At 35.9% G+C, this 17,088-nt stretch overlaps 1 protein-coding gene across 2 annotated transcripts in view; it reads right to left on the reverse strand.

Annotated features, from left to right (window-relative positions):
* The window catches only part of LOC149183493 (uncharacterized), a 467,968-nt gene that overhangs the window by 39,364 nt on the left and 411,516 nt on the right, over positions 1-17,088 (reverse strand). The window contains exon 8 of one of the 2 annotated variants that reach the window (XM_089417150.1): positions 15,043-15,065. The exons of the other annotated variant lie outside the window; for it this stretch is intronic. Within the exon in view, the coding sequence (XP_089273276.1) occupies positions 15,058-15,065 (8 nt within the window). The 3' untranslated portion in view covers positions 15,043-15,057. Of the gene's footprint in view, positions 1-15,042; positions 15,066-17,088 lie in introns of those variants that run through there. 2 annotated transcript variants of the gene reach the window in all.

Here is a 17,088-nt window from a genome sequence, read left to right on the forward strand (position 1 = left end):
TTGTAGCTTTCCTCAATAAAAATTATCAACAAGCTTCAACTACTCTTCTTACATCATCTACTTGTAATTTCAGATTTCCTCAATCAACCCTCTTGTTACTGAGATTTCTCAACTTATAATTCCTAGGGCTCAAAATATGCCTCCTAATCATTATCCTAGTCTTGAGGTCTTCACCTATAACATTCTCAATTGTGCTTACCACTACTTCCTTTTCAGTCATTGTTTATTAGTCAATTACAACTCAAATAATTTTCCCCTCTAGCTTCTTTTCTTGCTTCTCCAAGATAACCAACTTTTAGGGACTTCATCAAATTGCATTTTGGCATATATAAGGTTGCTTCACTATCTGTGTTCATAGGCTAGCCAATCTGTTTGTAGTAGCATGTATCATTAATGTTACTCCACATAAGGTCTTCATAATACATATATTTTTAACAATGATTAATCATGTCAATAATTGTACACATCAGCTACCCTCACATTTTCTTGAATCATCAATAGCCCACACCTTTGTAAATTTGTCTTCTTAATTACATAGAGGTTAGACCACAATAAATTACGCTCTTAACAATGATAAGGCTGCTCCTCATTCATTATACTAGGGTATCTTAGAACAACCCATTAGACCGTGCCTTCTCACATAAGAATGACTTCATCTAGGGAATACTTGGCAGTTTATAAAAAACAGTTTCTAGGGAAACAAAAACTTCTTGTCCAAAATTATTCAGAACAAACCTATACACTTATTAAATACACCAAACATGAAAGAACAAACTTACCTTTCAGGAAACTTAGCACAACTCCCAAAGCTTCACGGATCTGAGCATTTGGTAGTCTGAGATTTTCGACCTATACATAGTCCTCACTAGATCAGACTCCTGCTTTGATCTCAGACCCAAAACAAAACTTTGTCACTTTGATTACACTCTTATTGGTATTTGAAAATGTCTCGCTATTTCTAAAGGAACCTCAACCCTCACTTGGCCACTCAAACCAGCGTTAACTAGGGTCTCAACTCTCCCTTCAATGGTTGTAGCATTTTGGCCTAAACACACAAGTAAACATATAACTTGGCCCAATAATTCTCATGAATAGTCCTCCATGATTAAGTTAGATCAGATTAGAACATTAATTTGACCTTCCTTTCTTGTAAAATTGAATCTTGGGAGGCATATATTCTTCTTGTGCTTTTACTATTATGAGATGTGCTAGAGGTTTATGTAAACTAATATGTTTACTCCTTCCTCTTTTCACTAAATTTTCTTATGAGAGAGAAAAAACTAACCTTCTAAACATGTCTTCAGACTTTATTTACACATGCTAGACTATCCTATAAACTTTATGTTACAGACCTGGTGCATCAACCATCATTCTTAATAGTAGAGGTCTTTTCCATCTTCTTTTTGCTTCTTTGAAGGTTTTTCATCTTCAATTATTAATGCTTAATACCTTTCCTTCCTTTTATTGTTCTTAGGTTTCTTAGGACAATTTGATTTGCAGTGTCCATATTCATGACAACCAAAGCACTAACCTTTGGACATGTCTCTATTTTTTATCTTCTTCTTCTTGTCAAAATTATTCTTTGACTTTGTCAGGCCAAGAGTAACTCCACAAATGTAATTGTTATTTTTCATTAAGAGGAAGTTTGGATATACACAAGGAGAGGGAGACTATTGGGTTTCATCTCCCAACATCTCTTCATCTTCCAACTTCTTTTATTTTTCTATTTACAATATTTACATAGGTTTTCCTAATCCCAAAGATTAGGTGTCAACATTCCCCCCCTTAATCTAAAGGGATGTTGGTGAGTCCAAGCATCATTTTGAATCCTTCAAACTTTTCCCTTCCAAGCGCTTTGGTGAATATGTTTGCAATTTGCTCATTTGTGGAACAATGTCTTAGGTGGATTGTTTTGGCCTCAACATGATGTCAAATCAGATGGTATTTTGTATTCATCTGCTTCGTTCAATCATGGAGCTTTGGGTTCTTGGCCAACTTTATTGAAAAAGTGATATCAATCCAAAGAGGAGTTGAATGCACTAGTTTCTCTTGCAAATCTTCCTGAATTTTCCTGAGCCACACAATTTCCTTTGTTGCTTCAACTGCTACCACATATTCTGCCTCATTTGTGTAATTTGCTAGAAATGATTATTTGCGTGACCTCGAGGAGACAACTCTTGATCCAAGACTCATAACATAACTTGAAGTAGATACTCCAATTTCTTTATCTCCATCAAAGTCTGAATCAGAGTATCCAACCAAGCTAAAGTCACACACTTCTGTATACTTGAGGCCAAAGTCTTGAGTTCCCTTCAAGTACTTTAGAACTCTTTTTGCTGCAGACCAATGAGCCTCACAAGGATTTTGCATAAACCTAGAGAGGATTCCAAAAACAAATGAAATGTTTGGTATGGTAGTAGTTAGGTAGTTGATGCTTCCTGCGAGTTGTCTATACTTTGTTGAATCCTCAAATTCTTTTCCTTCAATCAATGTGAGCTTTAAACTCTGTTCCATTGGAGTAGTTAAAGGGTTGCACTCAGTTATGCCAAACCTATTCAAAAAATATCCAATGTACTTCTTCTGAGAGAGGAATATAAACTTCGAATGTTGGGTTACCTCAATAACAAGATAGTAATGAACATAACCCAAATATGTCATTTCAAAACCTTTACTCAATTCTTTCTTTTGGATGCAATGTAGTTCTCATTGTTCTTTGTCATCAAAAGATCATCTACATACACCCCAAGATATACAATTGTTTTTCCAAATTTCTTGACAGACAAACTTGCATCATTAAGATCATAGTGTTTGAAATTGAGTTTCAGAAGATGCTCAGTCAATTTCTCGTATTGTAGGGATCAACCCTATATATATATATATATATATATATATATTTTAAACTAAGAATACAACCATAAGAAACTAGCATTGGGAACTCAAAAATATTAAGCACTTATATAAAACATCCATGAATTTCACTGCATTACACATATCATCTATTTTACATGTTATTAACTAAAGTCATAATGAAGTCATATAAAAGAACATTATAATAACATAGGTACCGTTCACCAGGAGACGAGATTCAATCTTGACTTGCCGCTACTTGCACTCCTTTGTTTTCGGTCGCCTCCAAGTGTGAATGTTGACGTGCTTAATTTGAATGCAGTGACCCACTGGTTGACCTCCCAGCCTACTCCTTGGGTACTCTCCTTCCCCGTGGACCCCCGAGCTGTAATGGGGTTGTACAATGGAGGAAATGTATCTGTTGGTAGAGGAGAGCACTCTTTGGATCAAGAGTCCCCTCTCTAAAGTCCTCTACCTCACCAAACTCACTATAGCTCGTAGTCACTACTTTGACATAGTCTCATCCATCCAACAATAGGGTAAAAGAAAAGTCCTTTCTCCCATGGCCTGCCCCTTCTTTTATAGGAGTCTTCATAGGTGACACTTGGCATTTCATGCATAATTAATTATTTTTTTTAATCCAATAGTTTGATTATTCACCCACCCATGTGTCACTCTCTCACCAAGGATCTCCAAAATTATTTTCTTAAATTTTAATTTAGAATTATAGTTTTCCTCCTCCCAACAAGACTTCCTATTTCTTTTCCTAGTTGTCTCTTGATCTCCCTTTTCTACTCCTTAGATTGTGTTCATTACTAAAGTCAATTGATAAGTCACAGATTTGATCCCCTAACTACTTCCTAATTTAACTCAATATGTCTCTTAGATGGATATTCTTATGTTGGTTGTTGCCACATGGAGGTTCTTTAAATTTCTCTAAATTTAATTTATTAATCTTATTTTAATTCACCACCCTCTTCTCTTAATTAGGTTTAACTATTTTAGGATTAATATTTATACTTGCATCTATGCCCCTCTTTCCCCCTTTTACCTAATTAAGTTACTTATGTACATTATCTACCTAATATTTTCCAACATGGAAAGGGTGGAGTTTTCAAGGTAAAATATTTTATTTCTTCCTATGGTCCCCTTAACCCAAATTTTATTCTTGATTTAATTACCTCAGTTCTAACCTCAATTACCACTTGATGTGAATTTAAAGGGTTTTCATATCTTGATTATATTTATTAATTTATTTATTTTTAATGATTCAAAGGGTGCCAAGTTGGTCATGCCCTTCAAGAACTTCCCTTGAATTTCCAAGGGTGCCACACCTAACAATTTATTTGTGATGCCAAGGGTGCCAAGTTGGTCACGCCCTTCACGAAATTCCCTTGAAGTTCCAAGGGTGCCATGCCACTTGCCCTTCAAGCATTCAGTGGCTAAGAGGGGAAAGTATAGGTGCAATGACACATACCACTATCATCTCTTATGTTGCCTACCATAGTGAGACTAATGGTGTCGGGGATTAAGGAATCTGCCTTGATGCACACCCCCAGTAAAATCCTCATGAGTGACCAAAATTTGGGACCTGCCCCCACGACATCGTGATCTTCAAGGTGAATGTGTTTCAACCTTTCCAGCTCAAATCACAGCGGGAGTGCTAGTGGGCGTGATCAGGGACACTTTCCCACCCCTCTCATGCAGTTCCATCCAATTGTACAACCCCATCACCCATATGTGAGTCATTCGACTAAGCAACTAATTTGTGCCTGCAACAACTAACATATCATCAGAATATATATATACATATATAATAGGTTTCAAAATTGACTTAGAAATTTCAAAGACAAAATATTAATTTTCATCAAACCAGGTGTCATCAACTCATCATATGCGAGTGCCTCTGGTGGTTTCTTGTCATACTTAATAATCATTAGTAACAAAGTTTCTCATTGTTAGTCATTTCCATAATAGCATCATCAACATAGGGACACATCCATCATGGCTATCATCATCATAACATCAATGGAACATACATATCCATAAAAGCTATCATCATCATAACATCAATAGAAAACATACCTATCCATCAAAGCTATCATCATCATGATATCAATAGAGAGCATGCATATCCTTTACTGCTATTATCATCATAATTTAAATAGAGAACAAACATAACCATTTATGCTACAGTCATTATAATATCAATAGAGAACATGCATAACCATTAATTCTACAATCATCACAATACCAATAGAGAACATACATAACCATTAATGCTATCATCATCATAATATCAATGGAGAACATACATAAACATCACAACCACTAATAATAGAGTAATGTGTCCAGATCCTCAACCTGAGGTCCTTAAAGAATAAAGTGCAGGCATTAAGGCTAAATAAATGTTAATGTCATATCACTATTAGTCAACTAGAGTGGGGCACTACATGTACCAGGTACGCGGTGCTTGCTTGAGGCCATACATAGATTTTACAAGCTTGCATACTTTGTGTTCCTAAACCTTCACAACAAATCCTTTTGGTTGGGACATAAAAAAATTCTCTTTCATATATCCATTCAAGAAATAAGTTTTTACATCCGTTTGATGGACTTTCCTACCGTTTAGAGTTACCAAGGCAAAGAGTGTCTAGATGGTAACCCATTTTGTTGTGGGGGAAAAAGTCTTATCATAATCGATCCCTTCCTTCTGTGCAAAACCTTTTGCCATAAACCTGACTTTGTGCTTGTCAAATGATCCATCTCCTTTATACTTGTTCTTGAAGACCCACTTACAACTAATTGGTTTGGTTCCCAATATAGGATCAATTGGATTCTAGGTGCTATTATTTATCAAAGCATCATATTATTTTTGCATTGCTTCTATCCATTCATCATGAGAAGCGACTTATTTGAAGGAAGTTGGTTCAAAAATTGTAGACAAATTTAGTTCACAGTCATACGAAACATCCATATCAATAGGTGAATCATGATCGTCTACATCACCTCCATTATGTCTGGTTGAGCTTATTTTTCCTGTCTTTCCAACCTCATTGGGAACAATACTTTCAAGTGTCTTTGTCAGCCATTTTGGAGGACATTTCTGAGATGGCCTAGGCTGCTCAATTGATGGTGCTAAATCAAGATTTAGCCACCCAATTTTGTTAATCACATCACTCAAAGTGTCATCTCGATCACTGGCCGGAGCTTCATGTAGGGGAGAGAGAGCTTCAGAAAAAGATTCCATAGATTGATCCAATATAGGGACCCCCCCTTCAAGATGTGGAATATCATTATCAAGCACTTGAAAATACATTTCATGTTCGAATCTATCCAAGCGATGAAGCTACCACTCAACAACATAAAATTCAAGAAAGTTCACTTCCCTAGATATTATAAACTTCTTATTAGCTTCATCATAGATACTGTATGCTTTAGAGGTATTTGAGTACCCCAAGAAGATACACTTGTGAGTCCTTGTGCCGAGTTTGTTTCTTTGTTCCTTAGGTATCAATGCATAACAAGTGGAACCAAAAACCCTGAGATGCCTTACCGAAGGAATGTGGCCATAATGCATTTCATAGGGAGTCTTGTTTTTTATAGCATGAGATGGACACTCATTCTTTATATACACAACACATAGAACTACATCAACCCAAAACATCAGCGTAGCATTCTTGAAAAACATCATCAATCATACCATATTTAAGATTATCATGTTCATTCTTTTAGCTACTCCATTTTTTTGGTGATTATAAGGCGCAATTGTTTGATGTTTGATCCCATGCTGGTGAAGATAGTTTTCAAATTCATTTGAAATATATTCTTTTCCATTATCAATATGAATAGAGCCTAAGATTGTGCATCATTTTCAATCCATACATGAAATTTCTTGAATGTTTCAAAAGCTTCAGATTTTTTCTTCAATAAATAAACCCATCACATTCTGGTGTAGTCATAAAAAAATGTCATCATATATTTATTACCATTTGCATAAGGAACATGCATCGAGCCACATGAATCAGAATGAATGAGTTCAAATTTTCTGTGTGCTCTGGATTGAGAATCATGAAAATATTGTTTGTTCTGATTTCCTAAGATACAAGCATAACATTTCTTATGTTTCCTAGGAATAGTAGGCAAACTAGTAACTCCATTTTTATTTAATAGACGAAGGTTGTCATAGTTAAAGTGCCGAAATATAGCATGCCATAAAAGACTTGATGGAAGTGTACCTTCATCATAATGAGAGATGTATGAAAAGTTTTGTGCACGAGCAAAGGTTCCTTGCATCTTCAGAAGTCTTTCTTATTTTATCCCAGTCATGACAAGTGAGTGATCTGATGCTTTTTTGACCTCAACCTTGCCATCAAACATATGAATGGAGTGTCCTTGTTGGCAGATGTGGACCAAAGACAATAAGTTTCCCCTCAACTCCGGGAGGTATAGAACATCATGTAGAAGAAAGTCTGGAAGACTAAGAAGTTTAATCCTGATGGTGCCAAGCCATGATGGCTTGAGTTTTGACTTGTATGCAAAGTAGACTGCTCCATCAACATTGTCAGTGAATGCTTCAAAATAAGCTCTTTTTAAAGTCTTGTGGCAAGTTGTTCCTAAATCAAGTAACTAAGCATCTTTCCATGAAGAAAGTAAAGCATTAAATAAGTCTTCAGTTACTCCAATGTTGCAATGTGCCACAACATAATTAGTGGACTCGGGTGATTTTCCTTTCCCTTTATTAGGTGTTTTACCTTTTTCTCCATTTCTTTCCTGCTTGATTTTGTCCTAAGGCAGCTTACATGTGGAAGCATCATGTCCATTTATATTACACCATATGCAATGAAGGCCAGACCTTTCTCCTTGGAAATGTCTGCCCCCCTGCCTCTAAAATTATTCCTTCCTCTTCCTCTTTAACCACCTCTTCCTCTAGAAGAATCCTTTGCATTAATTTTCTCTTTCTGTGCAAGGCACACATCTTTTTTAGAAGACTGAGGAGTTGTATTCTTCACAAAATCCTTCTCTCTTTCAACAAACTTCCTCTCAAGGGAGTCAAAGGAAATCTCTTTAAGTTTTCCACTTGCTTGCAATGACTCAAGATAATGTGAATAAATGGGATATAGTGCCTTGACATAGGTTGTGAGAGGAACATCTATTTCAACACCAGTGGCTTTTATGTCATGCATAATGGATCTTATTTCTGATGGCAAGGAAAGAGGGTCATCATTTTTCAACTCAAGATCGAACAACTTGATCATCAATTGAACAACTTCAACTTCAGAGTGTGAGTCATACAATTCTTTCAACTTCTTTAAGGATTCAAATGCATTTTTAAATGGAGAAATATGATGACTCACCTCTTCATTTATTGACGTTGCAATCAAGGCATAGGCCTTGTTCTTATTATTTTCCTAAATGGCAAGTTCCTTGTCTGAAGTAGGTTTTTCAGGTGCATTGTCTCTTTCTCCTTCACAAACTCCTTTCCACAACTAATTGAAAATCAAGGTGTGTTTTATCTTCTGGGCCCATTCATGATAATTCTCTTTGCCAGTGAGAACTACTCCCACTATGGAGATAAGGGAATTCATCATAAAAAATTATTTGTGCATAAAATAATTACAATAATTACAAGTATTTGTAACAAAAATAAATGGCTATGTCTTCAAAAAAGTATTCAACATACCTTCATACACCATGCTTCAAATAATATTTGACTTTTAAAATATATGTATATAAACCAACACCCAAATACAATATGCGAAGCCACATATATATTAACCAACCTATCAATATAATATATATATAAAAAAATAAGGTTCAACACAACATTATATTTCACTTACGACCATTCACCATAAGGCATTTAATACACCATGCTTCAAATAATACCATGCTTTGCTAGCATGTAACATATGTATCAGCCTCATTAAAAAGTCATACCATAAAACCAAGCAAAATCCTCTAAAAGAACTTGTTCCAACATATTTCGATCTTCAAAAAATCAACATACCTTAAACCATTCAACACATTCAATCGTGATACCTGGAATTTTACACAGTTGAATGCTGTCTGGTCTCTAGAAACTTAAAAAGCATACAACCGTTCATGGTATTAGCTCTCTGACACCACAACACCAATATACCAGCACCCGGGTACCAAATTCATGTTGGGTTCACCTGGAATCTTCTCTCAACACCGTCCATCACAATGCATTCTTCAACGCATCAACATGCTTCATAACTAGTGCACAAAATTTCAATGAAAATATTGAACAACCTTTAACAAAATATACAACATATTGCTTCAAGCAATAAACGTTTAGTTCTTCAAGGATTAATACTCTTGGCAACATTCAATCCAACAACATGCACAGTTCATCATTGTAGGTTGGACAAACATTTAATCCTCTAGAAGATTTAACGCAGCATATACATGACCATACACAATGCGTCAAACACACCATACACACATCAAACTCAGGCCATTGTACATACTAGAATCACAGTTTTCATGATATGGAATTCACATTACGCACTTAGATTTAGAAGAAGAATTATTCAACACTACAACAAAAGTTATACAGTCGCTATCACCATTTAGATCGGCCAGACTTCAACGCAGGGTAAACGAACCAGCATAGAAAATAGCGATAGAATATGGCAGGGAATATGAGTTACATAGAAGAAAATTTGCTAAAAAAAGGGACTTGTGCTCTGATACCATGTCAGTCCAGGAGTAACCCCATGAATGTAATTGTTATTTTGCATTAAGAGGAAGCTTGGATATATACAAGTAGATGGAGACTATTGGGTTTCATCTTCTAATGTCTCTCCATCTTCCAACTTATTTTATTTTTTCTATTTACAATTTTATTTACATATGTTTTCCTAATCCCAAAGATTAGGTGTCAATAGGCTTAGCTACAAAGGCTTGAGAAGTCTCATTTTCAGGTTGAGAGTTACTTCTAGCCTTTATTTTGGATTCTTCTATTGAACATTGAGCCCATAATTCTTTAAATGATGGAGCTTCTTTTCTTGCACAAATACTGCTTGAAAAACCATCTAACTCTTTAGGTAAGGCATTGATTAGCACTGTGATTAATTTTGAATAAGATGTTTTCTCACCATCTTCTTGAAGTTGGTCCTTGATTTTTGATAGCTTCATACAAAAGGTAGATATAATATCTTCTGTTGACATTTTTGATTGGTATAGTTGAGTTCTTAAGGAAATCATGTGAGTTGTTGTATTGATAAAGTATAATTTCACCAAGGTATCATAAACTTCTTTAGATGTAGATACTTCTAGTACAAAAGTAATGAGGTGGTCTTTAATAGACTCAAAGAGAATTCTTTGAGCCTTAACTTCCAATTTTTCATATTTTTCAACTTCTTGATCACTTTTCTCATCTATAATAGGAACCTTTCCTAGAACAAAATTCATGACATCATTCTCTCTAAGGGCTAAGTCAATTCTCTTTTTCCATGCTTTCAAGCAGGATGCTCCTTCAGATTAGACATAATGATTTGGAGGTGAGACGCTACAAAAATATCTTTAGATATGATTACAAAAATGATCTTCTTGAGTTGCTACAATGATGATCTCCTTATGTTTAGTAATGGTGTCTATTTTTCACCTTAGCTTTGATACCATGTTAGAAAATCAAGGGCAAGGAGACTTTCTTACTTTCTAATTACTTGTGATAATTAATCTTCTTCCTCTTGTTTTTAGTATTTATTTTTCATCAATAAATTACACAATTTATTCTTCCAAGATCACAAATAAGTAAGAGACAAAGATTTAGGCTTTCAAGCTAGGGAAAAAATCCCTCAACAGGGTAAAACCCAACAATTCACTTCTTATTGAATCAATTCAAAATGAGATATCCAACCCAAGGCAAAGGACTTCCTCCAAGTCATCCCTTCTCTTTAATTACAACTCAGAAACAAACCGTTGTTGTAGTCCTTCAATCCTTATCATATGCTTTAGACTTCAATAAGAGATAATCATAAGACTTCGGCCTGTTATTTTTATTGGGCTATATTGTTCTTTTCTTTAATAATTGCATTTCTTCATTAACACATTAAATTCAGCCCATAACATCATAAAATTATTCAGTTTTACATCATTATTCAACAACATATGAAACTATGTAGAAAGAAAAATATAATCATCATTGATGCAACAAAACATAAAGGAATGATATAAGAAAAGCATTCACACAAATAGATACCAGGATTGGTCGGAGACCAGGGAAAAACCCACTATGGGGAAAACCCTTTCAAATTCTTCTTCTTATTAGACTATCATTGAATGATTCAAAAAAAGAGAGTACAATGATCCATATCTTCATCCATACAAATATCTGGAAAAAATCAACTAAACAATATCCATGAGATGAAGCCAACCATGCTCATATTAAAAACCCTCATTTAGAAGCTTGTAATCAACTGTCACTGTCTGCAGTTAACGAGTTGAAACTTCGGACAACTGAAATTTCAACCTTTGGGTCCCAGTCACATGGAGGAGGAGTCATGCGAGCGATTGAGATGTTTTAGTTGCTCCTTGGAGCATGTAAGCCAACAAATGAAACCAAAAGTATTCTGTGTCAAGATAGTGACTGTAACCCAAAACCCTAGTTTCCAGTCACATGGAGGAGGAGTTGTGCGAGTGACTGAAAAAATTCAGTCACATTGATGAGCCGACCAATGAGCAACTACAGTTGATATCTCTCTATGTCATGCCTACGACTGAGACCCAAAACTCTAAAACAAAGACATGAGCTTCAGAACCTGCAATTTCTCCTTCGAGTGAACCCATTCCTCCGCGGATCTGCCTTAGGCCCGTGTGAGCCAAAAACAAGAAAGAGAATAAACGAATGATCCATGATGATGTCCAAATGAGGTGGAGGTCACTTGTATTTATAGCCTTACAAGGGTGTCCAATTTTCTTTAGCGTCGACCTGATCAAATATGCACATGTGGGCTTATAATTCAAAAATACACTTTCCCTTATCCAAATTTGATGATATTTAGGTCGATTTTGGTCCTCTCGAAAAGATGAATTCAATGCAATCATCATCTTCATAAAAATAGTTGTTCAAAGTGGAATTTGGACCTAGTTTCCAATTTTAACACCCCATCTCAACTAGGGATAATTCCACCGGCATCATGTCATGTGTATCCTGTCATTAAATCATATCCAATCTCAAGTATCTCATCATCAAATATCGTCACTGGTCATCTTGGTTGATCTCTTTATTATTCCTGATTATCTCTTGATTGTACCTACTCATATGTTGAACATTCTCGAATTTGAAACAAGAATAATTGAACATCGAAGGGGAGCTCAATCTACTACCCTCTATTCGGGGAGCCACTGCTACCACCCAGAATCATTGCCAGTGGGGAGCCCAATGCTACCACCCAGAATCACTGCCAGTGGAGTGCCCAATGCTACCACTCGAGAAACATCAATGAGGAGCCAAATCTACGATCTGTATCAACATTAGCGAGCCTAATTCAATTTGGAACAACATCAGAGAGTACATCTAAACTTGAAACCACATCGAGGAGCTTAGTCTTAAGCCAAAATCTCATGGGGGAGGTAAACATCTACAACCCCATATCGAGAAATAGGTGATATAGGGGAGCACATCTCAACCCATCCTATTGCTTGCCGATCTTCCTAGCAATGAAGCTCAGGATTCATGTGGTAGAACACCTGCATCATAATCTGAGCTTTACTAGATACCCGACTTACGAAAAGGTAAGGATCACATGCCCCAATCCTCCTCAACCCGTTGGCGAGACAGGGAGGTACAATCCCAACAAGCCCGACTTGTGGGTATGATGCCAACTGGGGTATACTCTGCAAAGACCAAGATAGGGGAGAAACATATCCAACCCTATGAGTAACATATAGGGGTGATACCCTATTGTAAAAAGATCCCTAAATGCCAGGAGCCCTCCATCTCAATTCCACACCCTAGGAGCTTAAACAGGGGGAAAGAGCTGGCTCAATGTCCTCGATCAACAATGCTCTCTATAGATAAACAACATATCATCATGCTCATATCTGGTAATCATCATGTCTCAATGGAAACTCTCTTTGGTTCATATAGGACATCAAATCAAATATTATATTAGAATAAATATATATATATATATCACAAAAGGATACCATAGTCATCCTCCCTCTCACAGAGGTGCCAACCATAAGCCTAAGCTTATGTCATACAACAACACTGTCTCAATATATGAAGGTATCTCAGTCCCAACTATATACGAGATTTTTGCTAATCAAATCCACTCATTATTATCATAATGTATCCTTGTCATATCCAGAACCTACTCAAACATCTCTCAAAAGAGCTTCTTCATCCTACCTCACAACTAGCCATGTTAGCAACATCGTACTCAACCTTGGTCATGCTTAAAGCTACATACTTCCCATCCAAAACATCATGGCATATTTCATACTAAGGCAACACCCAAATGTGCTTATATCATCAACAATGCTCCCAAACATCATCATTACATCCATGCAATCACATATCACAGGAAGAATGTCTCAGAAAAAAATAGACCATCCCATGCAAACATCTCGAAGTGATCTTGGTGGCAACTCAATGCGTACGAAGTGGCTCAATCATGAATTCACTTAGGTTCTATATATGCATGTGGACAGGTGTTCAAACGAAACATCAATGCTTCAATCAATTGTCAGATGCCAAGTCAAGTTCAACAATATATTTTCATGACTTCTTGAAATTTGATCAGGGTGTCCAAGGATTTTCATTTCCACTTTCTTTAATGGCTTCACTATAAAGATTTTCTTTTCCAAAATTTAGAAATTGATTCATTATTTCAAGCTTCAGAAGCCAACTCCCTCTTACTTTGATCATAAGAGGTTCATTACCTGTCAAGAGTAGACCATCAACATATAAAACCAAAATCAAAATCATACCTTGGACCACTTTTGGAGTAGAGGTTTGGATCGACACATCATCCTGGCATCACTAGATAATTGTCAATGCAGACATATCAAGATCAGGGAGCTTGCTTCATACACTGCTTTCTGAAAACATAAAACTTGACCAAAGCAATATGCTTAGCCTTACACAAATCATTATTATGCAATCAAATCAACTAAGTTAGCTGATCAAAGCTTAGATGTCAGATCAAAACTAATGTCAAACTCTTCAATATCACATATTCTTTGGACCAGGTGATCGGTAGAGCTCATATTCAAATATCAAGTTATGACTTTATCTGTCGTTATGCTAAAAAAATTTCATTTACCAAACTTCATCAGGTCATCCTCATGATCATAAAATAAATCATTTATGTCACTAGATGCAAACACATACACAAAGGATAAGTCATGCATGTTCCATCCATTTATTGGGAGATTACTTCATATTGAATCACAATTGTTTATACTTCAATCATTTTTCCAAGGACAATGAGGTCAATACAAAGCCATTATTGAATACCAATATTAGTCACTGAAAGTCACTATACCCATATAGCATTATTATCAAGGCAAATCATCAGTCGTCAAGTACTAAATCATATCAAAACTCTAACTTGTCATCACCATGAATTCAAATAATCCATAAGAAAAAAAATATCTATGAATCATTATGCATCATGTCAAAGTTCTAAATCATCATCAATCATTCAAGCCAATATTCTCACTAAGTCAAAAAAATAGGTCAAATCTTATCAAACCCATGTAATTGTTATCATATAGTATCATACATTAGCTTCAATGACCAAACATACTAATATGCATACTCTGGTCCCCTGCAAACACATGTTTAGTCAACACATTCATATTCTCTATAGTAAGTCAAATATTCAAACTTCACTGCTCATAGAACTTTCTGTTGTTCGCTCCATGTCTGTAGGATTGGCATCCTTCAAGTGAACTTCTTATTTCATGCACAAAACTTTACTTTTGTGTCCATAGGCCTTCTTCCGTGTGGTTGAGGATTAGAGTAATAAAAAACTCTTTATTTTTAGACCAACACCTTGCTGCAAACCAACAATATCATATATTTGTCTATTCATGTCCATAAATCTTACTTCAACAATAAAGGATATTCTATACATATAAGGCAAATGATAATAGGAGTAAGGATATTATGGAGAGATCCCTCTGAATGGGAAGCCACTTCAGTCATCTTCATTCAAGTCATCAACCTATCTATAATACTGTCAAGCATCAACAAATATGTTAGATCATAAAATTAGACCATATCACATATTTATCATGGTCATGTCATGTTAGCATCAACTACTTCACCATTACATCGTGACATCAATCTTTCATCAAGGGTTAGTGTAAAATAGATAATAGGAGTATACTTAAAGAATCATGATCACAACATTACTTCTTTGTCACATAACTTAATCCATCAAGTCAGGGCATTCAATTATACCATATTTCATAATTACTAAGATTATCAAAACTTAACCACGCTCAACAAAAATATTATGAATATCAATCTCGTTGTTACACTTCTATCATCATGGTTACCATGCTTATCACAAACATATTCAATAGTATCAAGTTACCATCTATTAGAATCAAGGTGCTACCCTTCTTTATGGGATCAAGATATCCAAAAATGATAGATGTTAGCCAAACATTAAGTATACCAATATATCAAAGATCAATATTAAGTAGCTTCATAGAATCAAGAAGTTCATCATGTCTAAAAGTTAAGATACGTGTTCATTACCAAGTGCATCATTTCATCATAGGTGTCATCCATCAAATTTCCTTTCATATGCATACATGAGCTATTTGTGAAGTTGATATACTCATAATGTCTTAGGGCTTACCTTGTCACCACTATTGCATCCTAAACATAACATTGAAACACCATACATACCTTGTAGTGTTCAAATACCTGTGCACCTTCTTATTTTTCATAGGAAGCTATTCAATCTGTTGAACAAGCTCCTCATCCTCCATCTGTCCACTTTCCTCCTCTGTTGGTTTTTGATTCTGTTGTTGCTCGTCAACTTGTTTCCACGCTATTTCTTCTATGATTGCATGTTTCCTTTCTTCTTCTTCTCTTCTTCCAATCTCCTTCGCTGCTCTTCTCTCTTCCTCCGTTATGCTCTCTGCATCCTTTTTTTCCTTGTTGACTCAATTGCTAAAGCTGCTTTCATAATAGCTCGATCCTCTTTCATTTTGTGGCTTCTTTCTACCCCTAGACTGTGAGAAACCTTTACGTTTCCTTTATCTTGCACAAGGTTGCTCCCTTATGCTGGCACTGCTTCTGGAGTTGCTTCCTTCTGTGGAGTAACCTGTGAAGTTTCTGCAAAAATGACTATCTTGTGGGCCTTGGATGCATTATAGCAATTCTTCCATGGATCCTCCTCCTGCCAATGAAATGTCCCCCTGAGCCACTGAAAGTGAATTATCGCACAATTCTTCTTGCAAATACTATGAGTATCCTATGGATTAAAATCTCGAGCATTGAATGCAAACTTCTCTATTGCCTTTCCTTTGGTATCCATGACTTTCGGGTTTTTTTATTTCCTACAATCTAATTTGCATAGGAAGAGTTGGCCATGGTGCTTTCTTCTACCTTTTCAAAGAAGCTAACAACCCTATGGCGAGATGATATGAAAATTCTTGCATGACGAGTTTGTCGGTGGCATACCTTGGCAAAACATGCGACGACTTCTCTCCGCCAAACACTATAAGGAAGGTGCCTGTTAGGTCTCTATAATACTAGTAATTCCCCCATTACTATTGTCATTGTAGCCCCTTATTGTTATTGTTGTGCCCCTATTGTCCCCACATTGTTCTTATTGTTCCCCATAGAAACCCACTATTGTTATTGTTGTGCCCTTATATTTTTATTGTTATTATATTGTGACCCCTTAGACTCCTATATATAGAAAGGAGGTTTTGGTCATTTGAATTATTCAATAATTGTTCATTTGCATAATGTAAAGGGGGTTTCGCCCTCAAAGAGGCTACGTTTTAAGTCACTGATCTATCTCTTTCTTCTATTTTGTGAGCTGGTTGCATAACAATTGGTATCAGAGGTTTGGATTTTAGGGTTTCGCTACTTCAAACAGGTCATCGTAGAATTTTCGCTAGAACGTTTTTCTATGAGGTTTCAGAAGATGAAACAAAAACCCATTTGAGTGGAAATTATGATGACCCTCAGGTTTGAATTTCAGACCTTCTCTTGCTATATTTTCGGAGATATGA

This window comes from Pinus tabuliformis, chromosome 3_2, assembly GCF_031772625.1.
Source record: "Pinus tabuliformis cultivar Carrire ecotype Pingquan chromosome 3_2, CPIR1, whole genome shotgun sequence".
Taxonomy (NCBI): domain Eukaryota; kingdom Viridiplantae; phylum Streptophyta; class Pinopsida; order Pinales; family Pinaceae; genus Pinus; species Pinus tabuliformis.